The sequence below is a fragment of the Danio rerio genome, chromosome 8, assembly GCF_049306965.1.
Source record: "Danio rerio strain Tuebingen ecotype United States chromosome 8, GRCz12tu, whole genome shotgun sequence".
In the NCBI taxonomy this organism is placed as follows: domain Eukaryota; kingdom Metazoa; phylum Chordata; class Actinopteri; order Cypriniformes; family Danionidae; genus Danio; species Danio rerio.
Genome location: NC_133183.1, coordinates 13,643,120 through 13,667,443, shown reverse-complemented (window position 1 = coordinate 13,667,443; position 24,324 = coordinate 13,643,120). Strand labels below are relative to the sequence as shown.

General features: G+C 35.6%; 2 protein-coding genes across 24 annotated transcripts in view; one reads left to right on the top strand and one right to left on the bottom strand.

The window, feature by feature from the left end:
• med27 (mediator complex subunit 27) overlaps positions 1–24,324 on the top strand; it is a 241,308-nt gene that overhangs the window by 35,432 nt on the left and 181,552 nt on the right. The window contains exon 3 of one of the 17 annotated variants that reach the window (XM_073909250.1): positions 10,486–10,552. The exons of the other annotated variants lie outside the window; for them this stretch is intronic. The gene's annotated coding sequence lies outside the window, so the exon portion shown is untranslated. The remainder of the gene's footprint in view (positions 1–10,485; positions 10,553–24,324) is intronic. 17 annotated transcript variants of the gene reach the window in all.
• The window catches only part of ntng2a (netrin g2a), a 121,600-nt gene that overhangs the window by 22,682 nt on the left and 74,594 nt on the right, over positions 1–24,324 (bottom strand). For 3 of the 7 annotated variants that reach the window (XM_073910092.1, XM_683405.7, XM_021478373.2), the window contains exons 4-5: positions 24,083–24,255; positions 23,683–23,706 (exon numbers count right to left, since the gene is read on the bottom strand). In XM_073910092.1, coding sequence (XP_073766193.1) covers positions 23,683–23,706; positions 24,083–24,255 — 197 coding nt within the window. Of the gene's footprint in view, positions 1–5,429; positions 5,532–6,347; positions 7,555–7,835; positions 8,070–20,492; positions 20,664–22,396; positions 22,426–22,556; positions 23,707–24,082; positions 24,256–24,324 lie in introns of those variants that run through there. The other 4 variants (XM_009303794.4, XM_068223102.2, XR_012384127.1 and 1 more) reach the window with 3 other exon arrangements.

Sequence of the window (24,324 nt, the reverse complement as noted above, 5' to 3'; positions counted from 1 at the left end):
CTTGCCATTTTCATAGTTACAGCTTCAGCAGCGTTAGGTTCGAAAGGTGGATGCTACTCGCACCTGGTGTTAGAAGCAGAAATGGTATGATAGGTAAGGCGCTGGCATATTGTTTTGATTACACAAAGCGAAAAAAAGTCACAACTGCTTTGTAGTCAACAAAACTGAACACCTGCTTGTAAGAAAAACATACTGCTAAAAAATACAATAAACCAGCATATGCTCATTGTATATATATATATATATATATACACATTAACGGATGTGTAATGGATCTATTGTTGTTTTTGACACGGATCGGAACATTTTTCGGATCAGCTAAAAATAGAAGACAAATGTAATTTACTTTCCATTTAATTACAAAAACAGTACTGCAAGAAACTTTTGGTTTCATAAAATAAAAATAATAAATAATCAGCTGAATAAAAATAAATTGTAAAATATTCAGTACTGCAAAAATTCACAGTTACTACTACTGTTGCTGATTTACGCTAAATGTAGAAATCATAAGAACACTAAAATTTGATACAAGCCATATTTATTTTTAGTCAAATTTTTCAGTAAACAATTCAGTTATTTACTCGTAAAACTTCATGTTTCATTGCTAGATGTGTAATTATTCAGTGGGATATTTTTGATGGCTGGATGTCGCCTACAATTGGTTAACTATTGTAATTGCTGCCAAAAATATTCTTTTGAGCGTCAAGTTAAAAGCAAATGACAGTGATTTTAATCTTTACCATAAACATCAATGGTTTTATCTAATTTATAAACTGTTATCCCAGTACTTCTGTGTTATTTGACTATTTATACAGTAACTTCATAACTAACTCAAAAGACTGAAGACTGAATCTCTTGAGTTTTGTGTTTTTCAAACACATTTGAATGCAGCGATTGTAAGCATTAATAAACCTATGCAAATCGCCATCATTTATTATTTTTGTTGCGTGGGATCCTGATCTTCTAATAATTGCTTGTGCAGCTTACACTGAATGCCTTAATGCAGGCTAAACAAGCAGTATCAGATAACAACTTTAATAACATAAGAAATCCACCATATCCCAAATAACCTACCACAACTTCTTCGATCATCATTATATTTTACAGGAAAGCCTAAATGCTTTCATACATGTGGTTTAAATGATGTGGGCGTCGATCTCTCTGCAATCGTTACAAATTTAGGATTAATCTACAAAAAAAAAATGTATTAGCCTAATCCATGGGACACATGTGTTCCGAACCATGGGTTGGTATCCGTACGAATCAAGATGATTTGTTACACCCCTTTTATTTTTATATATATTAGCATCTTCACCTTATAATGTTTTTAAAATGACTTGAAATATTAAGCAAAACTAAATAATAATAAAAAAAATATATATTAATGAAGTTCATTCATGTTCTTTCTATTTCAAAGAATTATCTTATATTTTCTGGCCTATTATTATTATTATTATTATTACTATTATTATTTCATATTATTTTATTGTAGGTTTATTGTTGAATCCAAAATGATAATAAATGAAAACAATTCACTCAAATATAACTACCTCATCATTTTGGCCGCATTTACACTGCACTGTTCAAGTGACTCAATTCCGAATTTTTTATTTTTTATTTTTTTTCTCTTGTGGCACAAAATCGGATATGGCCCATGTACGTGTAAGCAGGAACAAATTACATGGATTCCGATTTACTTAAATCAGATTCAGGCCTTGTTCATATGTGGAAATTTATCCAATATGAATCGGATCTGTGCCGTCGTGTCTGCAGTGTAAGCAGGCAGATCGGGTTTTCATCTCTCAATGTGATTCGCACGTCATTAAAACCGTAGCAAATTATGTCAATTCTGACACTTTCATTTAAGAACAGACTTCAGCTGAGTCCTAAACCTTAAATCTCACACACAAGGACTTAAACAACTTTTGGATTCTCATATAGCAGAGAGTATTTAAGCATGTTCACGAGAGCGAGAGAGTGCAATGTCTGCCATGGACCAATAAACTAATATAAAACTAGTGCATAAATAACACCATGGACATTACATTAAGATGCCTAAAGGTTTAAAAAAAGTATATACATCAAAAGAAGATGGACAAATGAGAACCTTTCTGTCATAAACTAGAGTAAAGCAGCTTGTCAAAAGCTGCGAACAGATTACATACAGGAATAGAGAAAAGAAAACTCTTTAATTATCAGCTGTTAGTCAGCGCCCGCTTTTTCCTGGTCATTGCGCCTTTGCCGTGTGCTGTGTAAATGCACACGATCGGATACGAGTCACTTTTAAAAGAAGCAGGTCAGCAAAAAAATCAGATGCAGTCACAAAATCGGAATTGACCATCAAGATCTGCAGTGTAAATGCAGCCTTTCTCTCTCGAGTGGTTTCAGGTAGTAGTTTTCATAGTAGGAAAAAAATACTATAGAAATCAATGAGTACCTGCAACCAACTTTTTAATAATGTCTTTTGTGTTCAACAATAGAAAAAAAAACAATAGGTTGCGAATAAAAAAGGGTGAGTAAATGATAGCAGAATTAATTTTTTATGAGCTTTCTCTTTAATACAATTAAGCTGTCAATACATGCATGCTGTTTATTGACACACAGGTTTATTTGCATTGTATCTCAAACCTCCTTTTAAGTCTACATGGTCTCATGTCCCCTTTTTTCAGCATCAAACATGTTTAAATCACTATGCAAGCCTCTGCCCTGCTGACTTCAACACTTGAGCAGCTATAAGTCTTGGGACATATAGCTTAAGCACATGCTATGTTACTTGCCACTTTGGCATATATATATCAATGAGTGATTTAGCTCAGCAGTAATCACATTTAATCTCTACGCCCTGCTGTACCTCGCATCAAAATATAGTGCACCATTACAGCCATCAGTCATGACTGGTATTACATTAGAGTGCTCCCTGCATGCACTGCTTTCCTCAAGGTCTTTTGTGTGGTAAAGGGAGAGCTAAGAAACACTTTCCCATGCCACTATTGAACTATTATGGGTGTATAATTGAGCAATCTAGCTTTTTGCTGTTGCATCTTGGAATAACATGTTTTATTCTTACTTCTTTTAGATGTCTTTAGTTAATTTACTTTAGATGTCTGATGTATTTCAGTGACAATTTAGTTTGGAAGCAGATTGAATCCCTTTCAGGTGTCTCAGGCTGCTTTTTTTGGTGTGCACCATAATTCAAATGGCATTGTTTAAACCTAATCTCACATTTAAACTAAACCTGCTGAGTAATTTGCTTCCTCATTGCATTGGTTTATTTGGCAACCCTGTCTATGGTGATGTACACTGACAGAAATCACACTTTGAACTTAAAAAAAAATACTGTAATTTGTTAAAACTAAAATGTTTAGTTTTTCTCAAAGTATAATTAAACTTTGACTCCAACTTTAAAAGTTAATTTCAAGAGTTCACACTCAGCTGATGATTGATCATAAAGTGTGTTGGGCATGCTGTCCTGGGAGAGAGCTCCCGAGCTCAGGTAGGTCTCGGGAACTCCTCTACATATTAATGGCTACTGGAAAATTAGAGATTGCTTAGGAGATATATACTGCTGATTAAGAGCTCATCTTTGGTGCCAACTTGGTTTGGTCAATTCACACGTCGCATGTCTTTGGACTGTGGGATGAACCCGGAAGAAACCCAAGCACGTGATCCTCTCAAAATTAGTTTATAAAAAAACTTCACCTAATCTTACTTTAAAAATATTCATTGTGCTCAAAAATGTTTATTGTGGAAAAAATACATTCACACAAACTAAAAAAAAGGTTACTATAAGGAGAGTAAATACTGTTTTTGTATGTGTGTGTGTGTGTGTGTGTGTGTATATATATATATATATATATATATATATATATATATATATATATATATATATATATATATATATATTCACTTTGGTTCAATGTCGATTTTTATTTTGGATATAATAATTATACCTTTTTGTACCCTAAGATCAAAATATAATTTTGCTTTGGACCATCCTAAAAACAAATACTAATAACGTAATTTGTTACAGCTAATTTATAAATATACACATTTTAATTTTGACATGATTGAAACTGAAAAATATTATTTATTATTATTCAAAATATTTATTCTTCCCAAGTAAAAAAAAAAATTCTCTCTAGGGTAAAATGTTGTTTTTATATACCATGAATTAATTGAATTACTTTAATTTAACTCCAAATCCAAGTAAAATTGTACTTTGGACTAAATAGATACTGTATGACGTTAGGCTAAGATATTGCTAGTTGTTTGTTTTTTTCAGTAATGAGGTAGACTATCTGCTAGTTCTTTCACTATCATCATGCAAGAGGGTAATCAAACTCACATTAAAATACATACAGTACTAATGTTTTTAAATTGTTCTAGGGGGGTTGTGTTAAGCAAGTTGAATAAACCAGTTCAAAATCAGAAACCATATTGGTCACTTAATCCAATACAAAAATGTACACTGAAAAAAAAAATGCTTTCTGCAAAATTGTTGCAAACAATTTATTTGTGTTGAATTTAAACAAACAAATACATTCAGTATTGTTCAACTTGTTTTGTTTGTTTAAATTTAGCCCAGATAAATTATTTACAGGCCCTTAACTTGAAATTTTTTAGTAAATCCAAGGAATCATTTTTGAGTGATTTTTTTTTTCACTGTACATTAAATAAAAGACACAGTACTGTAGTTTCCCTTTTTCAGTGTAACACCAGATAAATGCAAATAATTATTGAAAAATTGTACATAAATTTCAATACACATGCTTCATAATTTTTGCATTACACCTAAAACTAAAGGTTGTTTATTGTAAAAAAAATGGTTCATTGAAGAACATTTCTATTTCTTTAGATTGTTACAATGTTTACATTCATTTACTTTAGATTTTAGGCTTGGATTATATCTGATAAAAGTACGCCATCATACAGAGTCTACCAACATTGCTGTGTCACAAGCACTGTTGAATTAAAATGTATGGGAAATGCTGTCAGAAATGTTTTGTGTTCAAATGTGTTTTTAAAATTTGTTTGTTAATCGTTCAGCTCATTATAAACCCTGCATACAACGAAGACACACTAATTTAAAGGTTTTTAGGCACTGTTGAAAGCTTGTAAAGATTCAGCACACTTTCTAATAGAATAACTGTAATGTATGCATTCTCACAACCAGAAGGGCAAAAGAACAAAACTCAAAGTATGACTTTAAACATGCTCCCTGTTGAATATTTCACCTCTCTGTTATTAACACTAGTGAGACAGAATAAATGAAGAATGTCTAACCTAAATAGATGGACACATGCTTGCATATATTAAGCATGTCAAAGTTAAAAGGTCTTTGCGAACCCAGTTCTGATGGATGTTTCAAAAACTTATTGTCTTGAGCAAGACTGTCAAGAAACTGTGATTGTAGTAAGAAGTTGTCTTACCTGGCTGATCAGGTGTGGTGGGGATGACTGTGAGTGCTGGATTAGACGGAGATGGCATCGTAGTTAAAGTCGAGGTGTCTGTCTGGCTTGAGATGGTAGCAGCTGGCATTGTGGGCAGAAAGCTTGTCACAAGTAGCACTTGGGACAGTACAATTACAGCGAGAGCCGAGAGAGTAAGTAAAGAGGGCCAGATACCTCCTACTGTTAACACGTCTATTTTTAATTTTAGCTTTGGACAACATACTTGTACTTATGCAAACGAATACAAAGTCTGTAACAAGTGATGATGTCTTCATCTAGCTACATTTGGTTGTATAATTTTCAGAATATCCGAAAGTTTAGAGCTCTTAGTTTTACTTTTCAATGACTATTATGAAATAGGGCTGCACTATATTTGATCAATCTAACATTTTCTTTGGAGTTGAACAGTATTGAGGTACAGAAATTAAATAATCAAATGTAAAAAAACACTATATAGTCTTCATTGTTAAAATAAATACATTTCATCTTTGCTAAAGCTGCAAACCCTATAACACCTTGTGGTTGCTTGAAATGTATCAGACGCAGAGCTTAGAAACTCCTCATGAAATCGTTCACTCTATTAGGGTTAAACTTTCCAATGTCTATATAAATATGCTCATTGTGGATTAGTTTCCCTATCTACATTTCTGGAGAGCGTAAATTATGTAGCCGGAGGTACATCTGGCTGCATTTTGTCTTTTCTGGTATTACCAGTTTGCCCAGTGGCTTGGCAGGTATGTCAGTGGACTTTGGACGCGGAGCAGAGTTGACCGCAATGACAGGGTTTGAGTCCGGCGAAAAACGATTCCAGAAACCAGATAATACAAAAGCAAAAAAATAAACAACAGGCTGAAAACATGGTAAAATCACGCGGCTGTGACGGCTTTTCTTTTTTTTAGATTGCTTTTGAAAACACTATTGGTTGGGTTTAGGGATGGGGTGTGTGGGTCAGTCAACAAAAAGCTGGCCTGGTAAACCGAAGTGTATATTGCACCCTCTGGTGGATTTATGCGTGAAGTAGGCGTTTGAAAAAAATTTGAGATCATCAAAAAGCGTACACAGCGGCCTCTGGTGGATTTTCAAAAACTGCGAGCAGACATACCTCCGGTTACATATTTTGCTGTCTGCAGAAATGTAGAACTGGGTATGTATCTGCAATGAGCCTGGGTTGCCAAATATTGTGTGTTCTGAGCTGTGGTTTCTGATTAATAGTCCGTACTCAATATAGTAGGTCCTGCTGACTAGGTTCCCACATTACAATATCAATGCTGATAGAATATATTGTGCAGCCCTATAAATTCAACTACAAAACTAAAAGTATTTAAAAAATCCCCGTTACAGACATACTACAATCCACTTAATGAACAGCAATGAAATGAACATTTAAATGGATACTTTCACGCAAAAAAAATTAATTTGCATTTGGCCATCGAAGATGTTTCTCTCACTTAAAAAATAAAGAGGATTTTTGCTGAATCCATGGTCCTTGATCAATCATAAAAGGCAGGTCAACAGCTACCAGAACTTTAAGAGTCACAAAACAAACCACAATACAATATCTATGAATCAAAATGTTTATTAAAATGATTCTTGTGTTAAACAAAAACATAATAAAAGATCAAATGTAAAGCCTTTTTTTTCTTTTTTTTTTACAAAACCTTACTCTATCAATGAGCCAGATATTAATTTTGCATTGCCTGCACTGAAAAAAAAATATTTGTTGGATTTACTAAATCTTTGGTGTGGTTGAGAACAATTTATATGGGCAGAATTTAAACAAACAAATTAAGTTGAACAATTTAATTTGTTTAAATTTAGCCGATATAAACTATTTGCAACCACCTACATTAAAAGAACTTAGTAAATCCAATTTATTATTTTTTTCATTGTACATTATTTATTTACTTTTTACTTTTAAAGTGCCAATTAGCCAGTCATTTCCATTTTATTAATCACCAAAGGTGACATTTGAAGTTAAAACAATTATCTGTAATGTTTAATTGAAGAAAAAAAATCTTGTATGGCCTGAGTGAGTAAATCAACAGCATATTTAGATTTTTGGAAAACTATACTTTGAAAGTCAACATGAAATCAAATGCAACCCCTATTAACTTTTATAGTTAATCCTATAAGAATTGCATCATATTATAATTATAAAGTATGTCTATTTTAGGGGATTGTAAATAGTGTACAGAACATTTAATTGCAAATTCAAAATTTCCTCCCTGACATTATCCTACAGATTTTGACAATTTGCTTAATTTGCTTTAAATCCTGCACATTTTAAGCTATTTCATCCTACATCTTCTCGCTGAACATCCTGCCATCATATTACCAAACTAAAAGGGGTTGCAAATGACATTTCATGTTGATTTCATGCAAAACAAGGAACTAGGAGTATCTATCTATCTATCTATCTATCTATCTATCTATCTATCTATCTATCTATCTATCTATCTATCTATCTAGCTATCTATCTAGCTATCTATCTATCTATCTATCTATCTATCTATCGTAAGATGCTAATGCAGTCTCTGCAAGTGTCACCTGGTGTATTGGTGAGGGATTCAGGGATGGCTGAGCCGCCTGCAGTCGATGTGTCGCTGGAGGTGGCCGTGTCTAGTCAGCAGACAGAAGGATGAGCTAGTCAGTGCAAGGATCAAATAGCATGACAGTATCGCCCATCAGACCCTAAATCAACCTGATCTCAGCTATTCGCTGACCACAAATAAAGGGCATCACTAAAGACACTATACTGCAGCCCGCAGCACTAAAAGGGACAAGCGCTAGAGAGGAACTCAGATAAGCAAGCTTTTCATGATGCATGCATATACAGTATACACAACACCAGAGGCTTATATACGTATAAGTCAAACTGCTATGTAAAATTTATTATAAAGGGGTGGTTGCACTAAATAGTACTTTTAACAATATTATGAAATGTCCTTCATGGTTAAAATGATCTCAATCAGAAGTTTTCATAGTGAACACATACACAAACATTAAAATACACACATTTCTGGCAGAATTTTTGATTGTGCATGCTCATTTGTAAATCTTTAGTAAATATATATAGATCTGTGTTACATATTTTATATGTCTTTTCTATAATTCATTTTAAATTGAAATATTTTTTGTCTTTCAGTTATTATACCAGGGGTCACCAACCTTTTTGAAACTGAGAACTACTTTTTGGGTATACAGATTAATGTGAAAGGCTACCAGTTTGATACACAATTCTCAAATAACAAATTTGCTCAATTTACTTGACTTGGGGAATTATATATCATTAATAATAATCAATGATATTCATCTATGTAAAGACACTGATCACGTTAATAATTTCTCACAACAGTGTCAACAGTGATTTAACAAGGTAAGAAATAGAGAAATATCAATAAAAATGTCTGCAAGTATTTACATTTTCAATTGGTCCCATCTACAATATTTTCACAAGCCACTAACATTTTTAACAAATCATGCTCTACGTTGTTCCATTTTTGTACAGATGATCAATTGTGTACCATAAATCAACTTTCAGATTTTACTAAAATGATCAAAAAATTACTAAATCTAAAGCATTTTTAACATAGCCGACACTCTTCTAACCATTGTAGTTCCCCCGAGTTGGACAGCAGACAGTTTTGCTTTACTATTTACACCAATGCAAGTGGGATTTAAAAATAATAGCTAAAAAATATTAGATGTAGCTTATTGGTAAGTGGCTATGGTGAATTATTTTTCAACTCATGTGATCCTCGTGGGGGATCTAGTGCCCGCAGGCACCATGTTGGTGACCCCTGTATTATACAGTATACCTAACAGCAAATGCTATACAATAATTTTCTTCATTCATTCGTTTTCCTTCAGCCTAAACCCCTATTTATCAGGGGTCGCCACAGCATAATGAACCGCCAACTATTCCAGCATATGTTTTGTGCAGCGGATGCCCTGTCATCTGCAGCCCAATACTGGGAAACGCCCATAAACAATCTCGCATTCATACACTACAGCCAATTTAGTTTATCCAATTCACCTATAGCGCATGTCTTTGGACTTGTGGGGAAAACCAAAACACCCGGATAAAACCCACGCGATCACAGGGAGAACATGTAAACTCCACACAGAAATGCCAACTGACCCACCTGGGACTCGAACCAGTGACCTTCTTGCTGTAAGGCAACAGTGCTTAATTGTAACTTAATTGTATTTACAAATTAAAGTGGATTGAACATAAAACAAACAAGTTGCCTCCAAGAAACCTTAAGAATTGTGTTGATTCAGCTCATTTTAAATAAGTAGCTTGAACAAGCCTCGACTTCTTCATTCAATTTATGCACAACTTGCTCTTACTTGAAGCTCTCCTCAATGCCAGCACAATGCTAATCACCTCCATCTATGCCTGTCTTCACAGTACAGTATGTCAAATTTGGAACGTGGCATTGGGCGTCTCGTCCATGTTAGCTTGTTTGCTGTTGTCTGCCTGTCGCAGTAGAAGCAGGTGTCTTCCCTCCACAAGAGGAATGACCATGTCAGCTCACACTGCGCCGGGGCTGATGGGAGTTTTGGGATTCAGCGTGGGCAGCCCACAGTGAGCACCGCAGCGGGCCGATGCTTCCTGCTCTCAGGCATGCTGATGTTTTATTAAGGTTGCGTCCCTCCCCAGCGCTTCATAATTAAAGCATGGCTGAAGACGCTGTTCCCTAATTCCACCACTTTATTGTATTTATAAGGTTTGCTAATGAAAACTGGCCTGCATTACCGATAGATGTTTTATTTAGTGTTGCGTCCGAGTGACATGGATAAAAATAATAGACGTCTCAGTCGCTCCATTAGAATTCAGCGCAAGATTCACTCAGGGATTTGTGTTCTCCGAGATTGGTTTTGCATTTTCATAATTATATAAAGCTGTTTATGTAAACTGTTAAAAGGGGACATATCATGGAAATTAGGGATTCACATTTCATTTTTTAAATGAAAGACTGTACTGATGTGCTTAATGATATATTGTAATGCAAAACGTCTTTCCTTAAAGATGATGGTGATGATGTAGAGTTATGGTGTTGATGATGTCCGCTCTAAACATACAGAACAACTTGAGGGTGAGTAAAGTATGATAGCATTTTAATTTGGGGTTTACGTTTAAAAATGCTGCATTAAAAGGTGATTCATATATGTGCAATGATCACAAAGCAAGTCATAAGTGTCCATTTTTGGAAATTGAGATTTAAATTTGAGATTTACATTTATCTAAAAGCTGAATCCACTTGTTAAGTGTAACGTCACGCGAAGCAGCAGATGGTATAATAAACATTTACAAAATGAATGAAAATCACGGTGGCAATATATGTCCATGCCTAATATCAGATATAAATTGTTAAAATATTGGTGTCTGTGATGCAGCAAGTCCAGACACTGTTGTGTACACCATGATTTCATAAAGAATTCACTTTAATGTGTGACCAAAAAGAGGTCATAAACAAATATTTTCTCAATTAAAATGAGTTGCAGCTTGGACCCAGAAACAATATTTCTTATGTCACGACTTAGCAAGCAGATCAGTTATATTTATGTAGGGGTTTTTTATTATTGGAAAATATTTGACTGAGATACAACAATGTGAATATCTGGAATCTGAGGGTTAAAACAATTCAAAACGCTGAGAAAAGTTAAGTTCTTAGCAAAAATGTTACTAATCAAAATTTGGGTTTGGATATATATTTGGTTGGAAATCTACTAAATATTTTCAAGGAATAAGACCTTCACCTTTTTGACAAAAGACTTTAAATTAAATGTTGTATTGGTTAAAGTGAAATAATGCATTTACTAACGTGAACAAACAATGAGCAATACATTTATTGCAGTATTTGTTTATGTTAGTTAACATTAGTTAAAGAAAATACAGTTGTTCATTGTTAGTTCATTTTAACAAATATGAATTTGGATGATTAATACATGCTGTATAGGTGTTGTACACTATTAGTTCATGTTACATTAACTAATGAAACCTTATTGTAAAGTCTGACCGATAAAAATATTATTTTGACCTGTACAGTTGGCTATTGCCAAAAAAATACCATGCAACATGTTTTGTGGTCCTAGGACACATTAGATAAACTGAGATTTACTCCCATGATTCTGAATAGACAGTTTAATATAAATAAATAAGAACATAGTAGTTAAGGCCACTTCATATAAAGTGGGGCCATTTTTTTCTTTAAATAAAATGTTGCTTTTTCTGTTACACTCTATTATCATACAATTGAATCTTTTTTTAAAATCTTGTTTAGGATAATGCTATAATAACTCATTCATAAAGAACCATTAGTAAATGAGTGAGCATTTTTTAAGATTTATTTTAACATTGCTCAGTGTCAAAATATTATAATAACCAACTATAAATTGTTATCCAAATACTGTTGTGAAAATGTGAATGTTTGTATGCAGATGTGATACTGGTTGTAGAGACTGAGGCAATACAGGCGTTCTCTGAGTCAAACAGTTTTTTAGTGAACTGCTATGCATTTGCTTAGTTTAAATTACAGAAGTCTGAAAGTCCAAGCTAAATAAAAATATTAATGTTAAGAGTGTAAAATTGTACTTAGGAGTCACAAAAAGGTGGTAGTAATAATGAAAACTAAATTACTTGGTTTAAAAAGCTATAAAAGTAGAGCTTGTATTCACATTATTGTATGATATATTTTAAATGAATTAATCAGGTTGTCATTTAGGGCAACACAGTGGCTCAGTTGGTTAGCACTGTCACCCCACAGCAAGAAGATCACTAGTTCGAGTCCCGGTTGGGTCAGTTGGCATTTTCTGTGTGGAGTGCATGTTCTCCTCGTGTTCGCGTGGGTTTTCCTACGGGTGCTCCGGTTTCCCCCACAGTCCGAAACTATGCGCTATAGGGGAATTGGGTAGATTAAATTGACCGTAGTGTATGTGTGTATGGATGTTTCCCAGTACTGGGTTGCAACTGGAAGGGCATCCGCTGTGTAAAACATATGCTGGATAAGTTGGCAGTTTATTCCACTGTGGTGACCCCTGATGTATAAAGCAAAAAATGAATGAATGAATGTTGTCATTTAATCTCATATACCGGGTTTGTCCTAAAAATGATGATTTCTTATTGTGTGTGAAATCTTGTTGATTCCATTCACACAAAATAATCTGGGAAGTATTATCATCCAGTGCCTTTTAACAGCCTACTAATCAAATTAGTGTCTTGCAGTGCAGTCATGCTTTCTAGCAAAAGAGTGCGTTTGTTGCTTGTGTGTGTGTGAGAGAGAGAGAGCACGAGGAACTCAGTCCAGGGCCAATGAGCAGAGAACGAGTAACAGGAGGGCAGGCATATGGCCACGGGGGGTTAACGTGAGAGCTGGAACACAGGCAGATTTCTCTCGTCCACCCCCCCCATCTGCCATCTGCCGTCGAACCAGACCAGAACCAAAAGAAAAACACAAGTAGAGAGTGACCCAGTCTACACTCCTCTCTAACGTCCACATTAGAACTCAACAGAAACAATGAAAGAGAGCTTGTTGCGAGGCTTGTGAATTAATGGCTCCGTTCCAAAATCTAGTAAGCTGACTATTTAAGGAACCATAAGCATGCTCCGGCTGCTCCAAAAGGTAGGCAGCATGACTGTGCCGCCTTCTAAGTAAACTTCCTTTGGACAGATTCTAATGCAGTAAGTCAGAAGAAGTAATGCCAAAAAATGCATTATGACAGTCTATTTAACATGGCGGATCACGAGTGCATTACATTGTATAAATGCATTACAAATTTCAGTATAAAAAAGGCTAGTGTAGTGTTCACACTGACTATTTAAAAAAAAAGTGTACAATTTTTATACCTGGATAATACACTTATAAAAAAAAAACAAAGAGTGAAATGTTGGACGCTTCATGCTGAACTGTCACAGCTTTTATTATGTAGTGAATGGGCTTTTAAACTACAGTTATGATTGACAAAATAAAATACGGTTTATTTATCAACTGATGGTTGATTGAATGATGTCATCTATCACAGTGTTTCTCAACCACGTTCCTTGAGGACCACCAGCTCTGCACATTTACCATGGCTGTTTCTCAATTTAAAAAACGCAAAGAACAAACTCTGTTCTTGTGGAAACCAGTCTTGCCAAGTTACCCCAGAAGAGCGAACTCAGGAGACAGCGAGAACAGAGAACACGTCCTGTGAGAAATTACAAGACCTTCGCACATTTTTAAAGGAAAATGATTTAAACATTACAGCATCCATACAATGATTTGTTGTTTTTCCCCTCTTCACAATATATATTGTACATAAAGACCCTACAAAAATATATTGCACAATACAAATAAAACTCATTTTAATATTAATTTCAACAAATAAACAACCCTTTTACCTCATGGTAATGTTTACTACCACCGTCTGATTTTAGGGAACCTCCTGAGACAAAAGTTTTATATCTGAATAATGAATCTATATCTGGATAATGAATCTATAAAAAGTGTTGCACTTTCCACCACCTTTATTCAGCCGCAAAGACTTCTGGGACTTCTCGCATCCTCTATCAAGAATGGGAACAAGATCAAGATCCAGGAACTCCGACGCGTCCTCAGTTTTTGCCGTAATGAGTTTTGGAACTGAACTTTGGCGGTTGATGATGACTTTACACGAAAACATGAGGGCTTAACGCATATTGAGAAACAGCCCATGTCTCCTTAACCAAACATACCTGATTCAGATCATCAGCTAATCAGCAGAGACTGGAAGACCTGTAATGGGTGTGACAGACGAAGGAGACAACCAAAACATACAATGTCGGTGGTCCTTCAGGAACATGTTTGAAAACCACTGATCTATCAAGTATAAAATGCCAATTTTAATCGAAAATTGTATGAGATCTGTTTCACAAAGCCCTTTTAACATAAACTTCATGTACAGTCAATTTTTCCCTTTCATCTGGCAACTAATTTCTATGTATGTAATAGTGTTGCCAGTACTATATCGCAATACCCCACTGTTAAACAGCATAGCTGTCTCATTTTATTAGAACCTACCCTTAAATGGCTTATGGTATAATAAGTGAGTTTTAATAAGACCGCACGAGCATCACAGTTTCTCCCATTCATTGTTATGCTATCTCCTGTTAAATGTCCCTGCCTATTTGGATCAGTCAGTCACTTATGGTTAGCATGCTGTCTGCCTGGCGCCTATGTAGGCTGTAGACAGTAAGGAGGTTTGGTTTTGGAACAGAGCCAGTTCCTTGCAGTAATTATGAATAATTTCAACTTTATTACGCACAGTTTGCTCACTAAATCTTCTAGATGCTTCTCCCTATGCACCGCCTCAGACGCTTGGGCAAGAAGATGTGCAATAACATTGCCCTTGCTGGATAAATGCGTAAGGGTTATTTTTAGTGTGATGGGAGGCCCACAAGATTAATAAACATTCATCATCCATTTCCTCCAAATTCCTGCTCTCTGTCTTTCTCTATTGCATTCTCTCTCTCTCTCTCTCTTTCACTTTGTTTTCTTCTCTGTCTTCTCCTTTAGGACAGTGAGAGCTTTCCATCACCGTTTCCGAACGTACTATCCAAGAAAGAGGAATGGATTGAACGCTACTTCCATTTTTTATTCTTCATCCTCTCACACAGTAAAATTGGATACGAAAAAGAAGTAATAAAAAAATGATACTGGATAGAAGTAGGGTTCAATTCCAGGACTGTTTGGAGATCATTTTTGGTAATGATGTCTTGATTTCCCCCTGAAGCGTGTATGCTGATAACCTTCCCATTTCCCCATGATGAGTGCAGAGGTCACCGCTGCTGCAGTCCTGCTGTAGAGCAGCTACATGAGCAACACTTTCACACTTACTCTGGCCAATAGCTCATAGGCTCTGAGTTACAGCATTGTTTTCTACTAAAAACTGAAAAGTTGTTATGTGTTTTTGGTCATTCATTAGCCATGTAGGCAGCGAGGGCTGGGCTGATTATATTTATTCATTCAATCATTTTCCTTGGCTTAGTCTCTATTTCAGAGGTTACCTCAGCAGAATAAACCAACAACTGTTCTGGTACATGTTTTACACAGCGGATGCCCTTCCAGCCGCAATCAAGTACTGGGAAATCCATACCCATAGCCCATACAATCATTCACACACACTCATACACTACAGCCAAGTTAGTTTATTCAGTTCACCTGTAGCGCATGTCTTTGGATTTTGGGGGAAACTGGAGTACCTGGAGGAAACCCACGCTAACACGGGGAGAACATGCAAACTCAGAAATGCCTCAAACCAGCAACCTTCTTGCTGTAAGGTGACAGTGCTAACCTCTGAGCCACTGTGAGATTTTATCAAAATGGAATCTCAAACGCAGAATAAGCAAAGCTGCAACTGTCATGCACACCTTGTCAGAAAAGCACGGCTCTGTGATCAGTAGTAAATGTTCTCCGAAGGCAATATTGCGCTCTTCATGAGGAAATTTCAAGCCTTCACGAAGAAACTTAGCAATTGGTCATAATGTTGCATTATAAACGAGGTTAAACTGCTTTCATTGACTCAGCATGACTAATAATCACATGACTATGGAATCATCTCACAAAAAGATATATTTGTAGCATTTGAACGTGTGTAACACTCGTCTGAAGTTCGGAAGTAAGTTTGGAGTGGAAACATATTATGTGGTAATTTCACATGCAGCTTTTACTACACAGAGCTGTGGTTCACACAATTGACAAGTGATGCTGTCATACATGATGTGATGCTGATTTTTGCGTAGCTTCTCAGTGTATGACTATAGCTGTATCTCATTTTAGAGGCTGCATCCTTCAAAGGATGCATTTGAAGTGTGCTGCGTCATCGTGCAAGTGAATTAATTTGAAAAAAATTTGAAGTCTCCTTCAAATGCAGCTTCACAATGCGTCCTTCGTTTCCTAGGCAATGAAGGACACAACCTTTCGGCCTCGAACGTCCCAAGTCTTGATTAAATGTATGAATTAGGTTTATTTTACCTGGGTATCTAAACACATGTTAAAAAAAAACAACAAAAAGAGAATGACATATCTTACTAAAAGGTGATTTTATAGACAGTTTACATGTTTCTGTGTACATGTATGGATGAAAGGAAATATATTCCCATCTTTTGTAAAGCTTGTTTTACCTTCAGATCACTTAAAGTAAGTTTTTAAATCACTTTGTTAAAACATTACTGCTTATTAACAGCAGCTGTTACGGTTGGTAGGTGACGAGATCTATCTTTTGTAGGTTAGATCGTCTCATTTGAAAATGCTCGCTTCGGCTTGTCTGGACCTTGAAGGACTTACCTGTGAAGTTTGCATCCTTCTGAAATGAGACACAGCTTCTGTCTAGTAAATGCTGCTCCATCAGAAAGCACATGCTGGAGGTTTACTAGAACTGTCGTTACTGATATAAATACATGACATTCGCCTAAACCTAATGGCAGCTGTTTTTTGTTTTTGGTAACTTTTGAAAACCGTATTCAAAGTGTACATTTTTGAAAGTGATACCATTATCTGAGCTTGAACTACAGGAATTCATTTATTAAAAGTTGTGACATCATGTGCATGCATAATACTTGTTGAGTCTATAGGTAAGTGTATTCTACAACCAAAAGAACAATTTAGGACTATATGACCAAATGCATGAAGATGCATAAAATGATTTTAAAAGTAAAATACTGCAGTAAATTCTACTTTGTAATTGCAGGAAAAAATGTACTAAAATTTTACTGCAAATTTAAAGTCATTTTAAACAGTAACATTTATACTAAATTACTGTTTTATTTATTATAAAATAAAAGTTATGTGCGACATGGTGGCTCAGTAGTTAACAAGAAGGTCGCTGATTCACATGCTTGCCCATTACCTGGACCAAGCTTAATTTAGTATATCATTTTTTGTGATTATGGAAATTATGGGCGACACAGTGGCTCAGTGGTTAGCACTGTCGCCTCACAGCAAGAAGGTCGCTGGTTCGATTCCTGGCTGGGCCTTTTGGCATTTCTGTGTGCATGTTCTCCCCGTGTTTGTGTGGGTTTCATCCGGGTGCTCCGGTTTTTCTCTCAGTCCAAAGACAAGATATGTCTGTCTGGAAGGGCATCCGCCACATAAAATATATGCCAGAGTAATTGGTGGTTCAATCTACTGTGGCGACCCCTGAAAAATCAGGGACTAAGCCAGTGGATAGTGAATTTGGGCATACAGTAATAGGGCTTTGTTCAAAAACTGAACTTTGCACAATTTTGAATGGGGGTGTTAACTTAAAACAATGTAGACAACAAAAAATTGATCTCTGGATAAACTAGTCGTTGCCAATATATTCAGATGGTCTGAACGGTATGGTGATTTTCTGTTGGTGTGTTTGAGGCTCAGATTAACTTTAATCCTGAGTTCTTGTAAACAAAGACAAAAAAAAAAGATCTGACTCATGTTTCATAATCAGACTATCCAGATTGTCCTGCAAGAGTCCTTGGCGAGTGTCAGTATGTTTCCTTATTCAGCAGGATGAATAAACATGAAACTGTTCAATAGGTTATGGATGATAAAATAAAACCAAAATTCTTCTGAGGGTCTAAAAATATTAGAAGTGACCATGAAACTTTTAGTACAGGACAGGATCTTCCTGTAAAAGCAAACACATCACTATATCTATTTTAGAAACGATCACACATAACCCTCAAGAGAAAAACCTCTCTCGCACATCATTAAGCATACATAAAACATTACTTTTTGCAAATGTTGACCGACCTTTTAAAATCTGCATGGCATGCTGTGGAAGATTATTTCTCTCTCTCTCCAAAAATTCCCAGCCCTTCTTGTGAAGGTGATTAAATATTGTCAGCTTGGCAATGATTGAAAAAAATGATATCACAAACTACAAAATCAGGCCATTCTGACAGGGCCTAATAATATTGAATTATGGAGATATTTCGACATATTACTTTGAGTGAAATAATGTGTTAGTGTGTCTTCTGCATGTGTGCTTGATGGCAGGCAGAGGGACCCTGAGGGAGACTGAGAGTCCACAGCTCCACACACACACACACACACACACACACACACATTGTGATAAATTGCTCTCACTCCAGTGAGTGTTGTTCACTGGTCAGAGTTTAGAAGAAAAGCTTCTCAAACCCAAAGCACTCTGATAGTCCCACAGTACAGTTATGGTTTCAAATGGTAATATTACCACATGTCATGTGGACAAAATGAGAAATAATTTCTCTAAAACATTAATTCCTCTTATTATTATTATTTTTATTATATAAACTTACCGGCCACTTTATTAGGTACACTTTACTAGTACTGGGTTGGACCCCTTTTTGCCTTCAGAACTGCCTTCATCCTTCGTGGCATAGATTCAACAAGGTACTGAAAATATTCCTCAGAGATTTTGGTCCATATTGACATGATAGCATCACGCAGTTGCTGCAGATTTGTCGGCTGCACATCCATGATGCAAATCTACCGTTCCACCACATCCCAAAGGTGCTCTATTGGATTGAGATCTGGTGATTGTGGAGGCCATTTGAGTACAGTGAACTCAATGTCATGTTCAAGAAACCAGTCTGAGATCATTCATGCTTTATGACATGGTGTGTTATCCTGCTGGAAGTAGCCACCAGAAGATGGGTACACTGTGGTCATAAAGGGATGGACATGGTCAGCAACAATAGTCGGGTAGCCTGTGGAGTTTACACGAAGCTCATTTGGTACTAATGGGCCCAAAGTATGGCAAGAAAATATCCCCCACACCATTACACAACCATCACCAGCCTGAACCATTGAGGATGGCTCCTTGGTTGCATGTTATTGAGATGAAGCAGAAATCGAGACTCATCAGACCAGGTAACGTTTTTCCAATCTTCTATTGTCCAATTTTGGTGAGCCTGTGCAAAATGTAGCTTTAGTTTCCTGTTCTTAGCTGACAGGTGTGGCGCCCGGTATGGTCTTCTGCTGCTGTAGCCCATCTGCCTCAAGGTTGGACGTGCTGCGCATTTTGCATACCTCAGTAGTAACAAGTGGTTATTTAAGTTACTGGTACCTTTCTATCAGCTAGAATCAGTCTGGCCATTCTCCTCTGACCTCTGGCAAGGCTGGATATTTTCTCTTTTTCAGACCATTCTCTTTAAACCCTAGTGATAGTTGTGCGTGAAAATCTTAGTAGATCAGCAGTTTCTGAAATACTCAGACCAGCCCGTCTGGCACCAACAACCATGCCACGTTCAAAGTCACTTAAATCACCTTTCTTCCCCATTGTCATGCTCAGTTTGAACTGTAGTAGATCATCTTGACCATATCTACATCCTTAAATGCATTGAGTTGCTGCCATGCGATTGGCTAATGAGAAATGAGCGTGTAACGAGCAATTGGACAGGTGTACCTAATAAAGTGGCCAGAGAGTGTACAGTATATAGTTGAAGGCAAATGATAAGTTTTTGTTTTTTTTCTAGAGTAAGTCATTTCTTTTAGTTAGGCTGGAATAAAGTTTTCCTTTAATTTTCCAAATAATTTTAGACTCAGTATTATTAGCCTCCCTAAGAAATGATTATTTTTATCAACATAATTATTTGTATACTGTATCTACAGAACAAGCCACTGACTTGCCTAATTAACTTGCCTAGTTATCCTCATTAACCTAGTTAGACCTCAAAATGCACATTAAGCTGGATATTAATAAAATATGCAAACTCAATTTTTATATAAATATAATTTAATGTCGTCATTGCAAAGATAACAGAAATTAGTTTTTGAAACCTATTAAAATGTGTGGAAAAATATCTTTATTTAACAGCACTTGAAATATATTTTTAAATATATTAACATTTCACAGACAGGCTAATGATTTTGCCTTTAAACGTGTATGTATATATCTCTAATTGGGTTTTGTGGTTCTTCTATGCAGTTCTGTAAATTATAATTTTCTAGTTTATCTATCAACCACCAAACTATACTACAAGACTTGTCAGAATATCTACACAACACATCATCTCTAAGACTAACCACACTACTCTACTGACTTTCAAGCATCTCTAACCTGTAATGGTGTCTAGAGATGCTGATGGATCTGGAGTCTGGGGGACTGAGATTGGCTGGACTGAACCTTTGGTTGTTGAATCTGATGTCAGCTGGACTATGAATGGTGATATTGATGTAGTTATCAGCACTGGTGCAGTGGCTGGATCAAGTGTAACCGCTAGTGTTGGCACTGAGGATGAAGAACAATATTACAGCCAGTTGAGAACGAATGTAAATACACAGTAAAGCTCTTTTTCTTTTGCCTTTAATGCTTAATGGTTAACTCGGGTGACACTTTAAAATAATGGTCCATTCATGGTAGTTAATGTATTTTCTAACATCAACAAACTATTAGTAATACATTTGTTATGGTGTTTATTCATCTTTGCAAGTTAATGTTATTTAAGTTAAATAACGTTAGTTCAATTTAACTCATGATGCATTAACTAATGTTAACAAGCACAACTTAAAATTTGAATAATGCATAAGTAAACGTTTCAAAGATTATCGATACTTAGTTAATGTTAGTAAATACATTAACTAATCGACCATTATTCTAAAGTGTTACCTTAACTTACTGATAGAACTTGAAAAAGAAAGTAAAAACTGTGCTGAAGTCAGAAAATTATTACTTCTACTTTTGTTTTTAAATAAATATATTAATAATTTATATTGACATTAAGCTGTTTTTTTTATTATTTAAAAATAGGTGTAAAGTGATTTTTTTTTTTAAATAGCTGTATTGCCAGTTGACTTGTCCCAGAATTCCCCATTTATAAATTGCATGGGATTGTGTTCTTATACATTTAGGATCTCTGTCATTTTCACATATAAAAAAATACTAAAAAAAGACTGAACATGGTCAAAAATTCACAAAGTTCCTTCATGTTGTCAAGACACATAAATCGATTGAGTTAACGTAATTGTTTTTACTAATTTAAGTGCATTGAACAATAAATAAATTAACAGTTTTATAGTTTTAACTCAATTTAAAGTAAATTTTGTACGGGTATAAAATGCAAAAATCACCCAGAATGCAACAAGAACACCAATGTAGCAAATATCTGGTTCATAAGAATATATTATTAGCCTATTATTAATAAAAACGTGGTAAAATAAGATCACTTAAGACCAGGAGCTCTCATCCTTTTTCACTTCGCAGCCCACTTCTTTCGCCGATCAATTTTTGAAGGCCCACCTGTCTTTCGGTCACCTGTCCTTCTCTAAAATGTTTATACGCTCATTTAAACATTTATTTATTAACAAATATACATATATTATACACTTGTTGTGCCTTCCATTATTTTCTATTATCAGCATTTTATAAAAAAATATATATAATTTTATTTTAATTTAATTACATATAAAACAAACTATGTATTATAATATTTTAAAATGTTGTATATTAAAAAAAAAAAAATATATATATATATATATATATATATATATATATATATATATATATATATATATATATATATATATATATACACACACACACACACACACACACACACACACACACACACACACACACACAATTTTATATTTCTTTTTTCACTAAACATACTGAGTATCTGATATACTGAGTATCTACTGTCAAATATGTACTATTCAAAAATATACAGACAAATGTAGATAACAGTAAAACACCCCAAATCTGTTGAAATACGTCAATCTGAGGGCGGTTGAGTTTGCACCAAAATATTATTGCTAGATCACTGACAAGAACACTGAACATCTCCACCAGAGCCCGTCTGAAGCTCATATGCAGGTTTATTTTACACACTAGATCCTCCTGAATGAATGCGCGTCCGTTATAAAACACTGACAGGACATTAATTTGGACAACTATGCAGATATATTAAATCGTTAAAACACAAAGACAGACTTTCACTTCAGTTTGTGAATGAACAGACTTACATGTACTAGCTGCAGACACGATCACGAGGCTGATTTTGCAGTAATAAATCAGAGAACAGGAGAAAGTGCATTACTTTGATCATTTTTATATGTCATATTAATAAAGAAATCTAAACATTATAGAATAATATCGAGAGTTAATTTTAATCTCATGGCCCACCTGCAGGATCGCTGAGGCCCACTGGTTGAGAGTCTCTAACTTACAGAGTGAGTAGTACAGAGTAGACAGTGAGTAGTGAGTAGTGACAGTGAGTAGTGAGTAGACAGAGTGAGTAGTATTTGGTCAAGTTAAACAGCTAAGATGATCATGAATCACATATGAGCAACTCCAGCATTATTGTTGTGACATTTGCATTTATTTTGAAACATCTGTTTATCAGAAAAAGATCTATCAGTATGCATTTTTATATATTAAGTGAGAGAAATAAATATGTGTTATGGATGTGACCCAAAAAGTTTACAGCATACAACATACTAAGCCTGAAGAAATGATGCTAATCAAAAAGATAAGACTTGGCTCTCTATAGAACAATGATTTGTTTTATTTTATTTGACATTTATAAGGGAAAAGGCTTGGTTATGGATGTGACATCTCTCTGTTATGGACATCACAGATGTGAAATTGCCACTTTTGTGACTTTGGTAAGTTAAATATAATTGACAGAAACATTGAGTATTTTTAGAGGACTGTATAATACAAGCCTACACAAAAAAAAAAAAACAAAAAAAAAAACTTGAAAGGAGTTTTGCTATTTTGGTGAATTCTTTTTTACTGCAAGATTGACATTTGCATGGAATTGCTCATATGATATTTTGCCCCATCAAAATCACAATTTAGATTCAAAACTAATATCTGCCTCGCTAAAAACCTAAAGGCCTCACCTTCAAGCCGAAAAACAAAACACAGCATACACCTTTAAGAAAAAGACTCCCCTATATTCCTCAAGAGATCCATCATCACCTCAGATTTCCAACAAAACAGCATTAGACCACCACAAGCGTCCAGAACTGAGCCCGAATCTCCCTTAACCTTCAGCGCACCCTCATACATCACTAGCCAGCATTAAAACGCTTTGCGCTTTACATCACATGAAACATTAATGAAGCAGAAAACTGTGGAAAAAAACATGCATCACGCCATCAGGAGTTCACAGTGACAGTTAAGGGACAGATCAGAACCGACGTCTTGTTAACGGCATGAAATAAAGAGGCCAGAAAGAGTGATGGCAGCCAGAGCGAAAACATGAAAAACCGCAGTCAGCGAATTCCATTAGCATGCCACTTACTGCCAGACGTTCCCGACGCCTCACCTGCAAACAGAAAAAGAGAAGGAGATGAAACAAAAAATGAGAGGCTTTTACTCGTTTATTTTCTGACAACAACAAAAAAAATCTCATGGGTGTGTTTTATTTATTCCTCAACTACTTTGGAGCACATCTAAAAGTCAAAAGACAAAGAAACCCGCCTCGCTTTCGCAGGCAGTGAACGTATACAGTTGTGATGAACTGTAAATTCCTTCTACTCAATATGCCTGTCTTTTATTGCAAAGTTTATTTGAAAGCTTTGTGCTATTCTACTTTCTTCAGCGAGTGCCCCAGTTTTCTACACAGTGCGTAAATCATAAGTGTGTGTGTGTGTGTGTGTGTGTGTGTGTGTGTCTGACTTCAGCAGGTGCCTCATTCGTACAAATGTTCGGGGAGCCGTTCGGGGTGGGCAGGTACGAGCCGGGCTTCCAGGACTTGGCTTTAAATCCTCTTTCGCAGACCAAACAGTCTTGTCCCGTGGTGTTGTGCTCGCAGTCGCACTGAAGCGTCCCATCACGGAGGGAGCACTGGCCGGCGTGGAGGTTACACTTACACCTGTGTGAAAAAAACAAAACAAGAACGATGGGCAATTAGCACACTTGTTATATCTGAGCCACAGGCAAG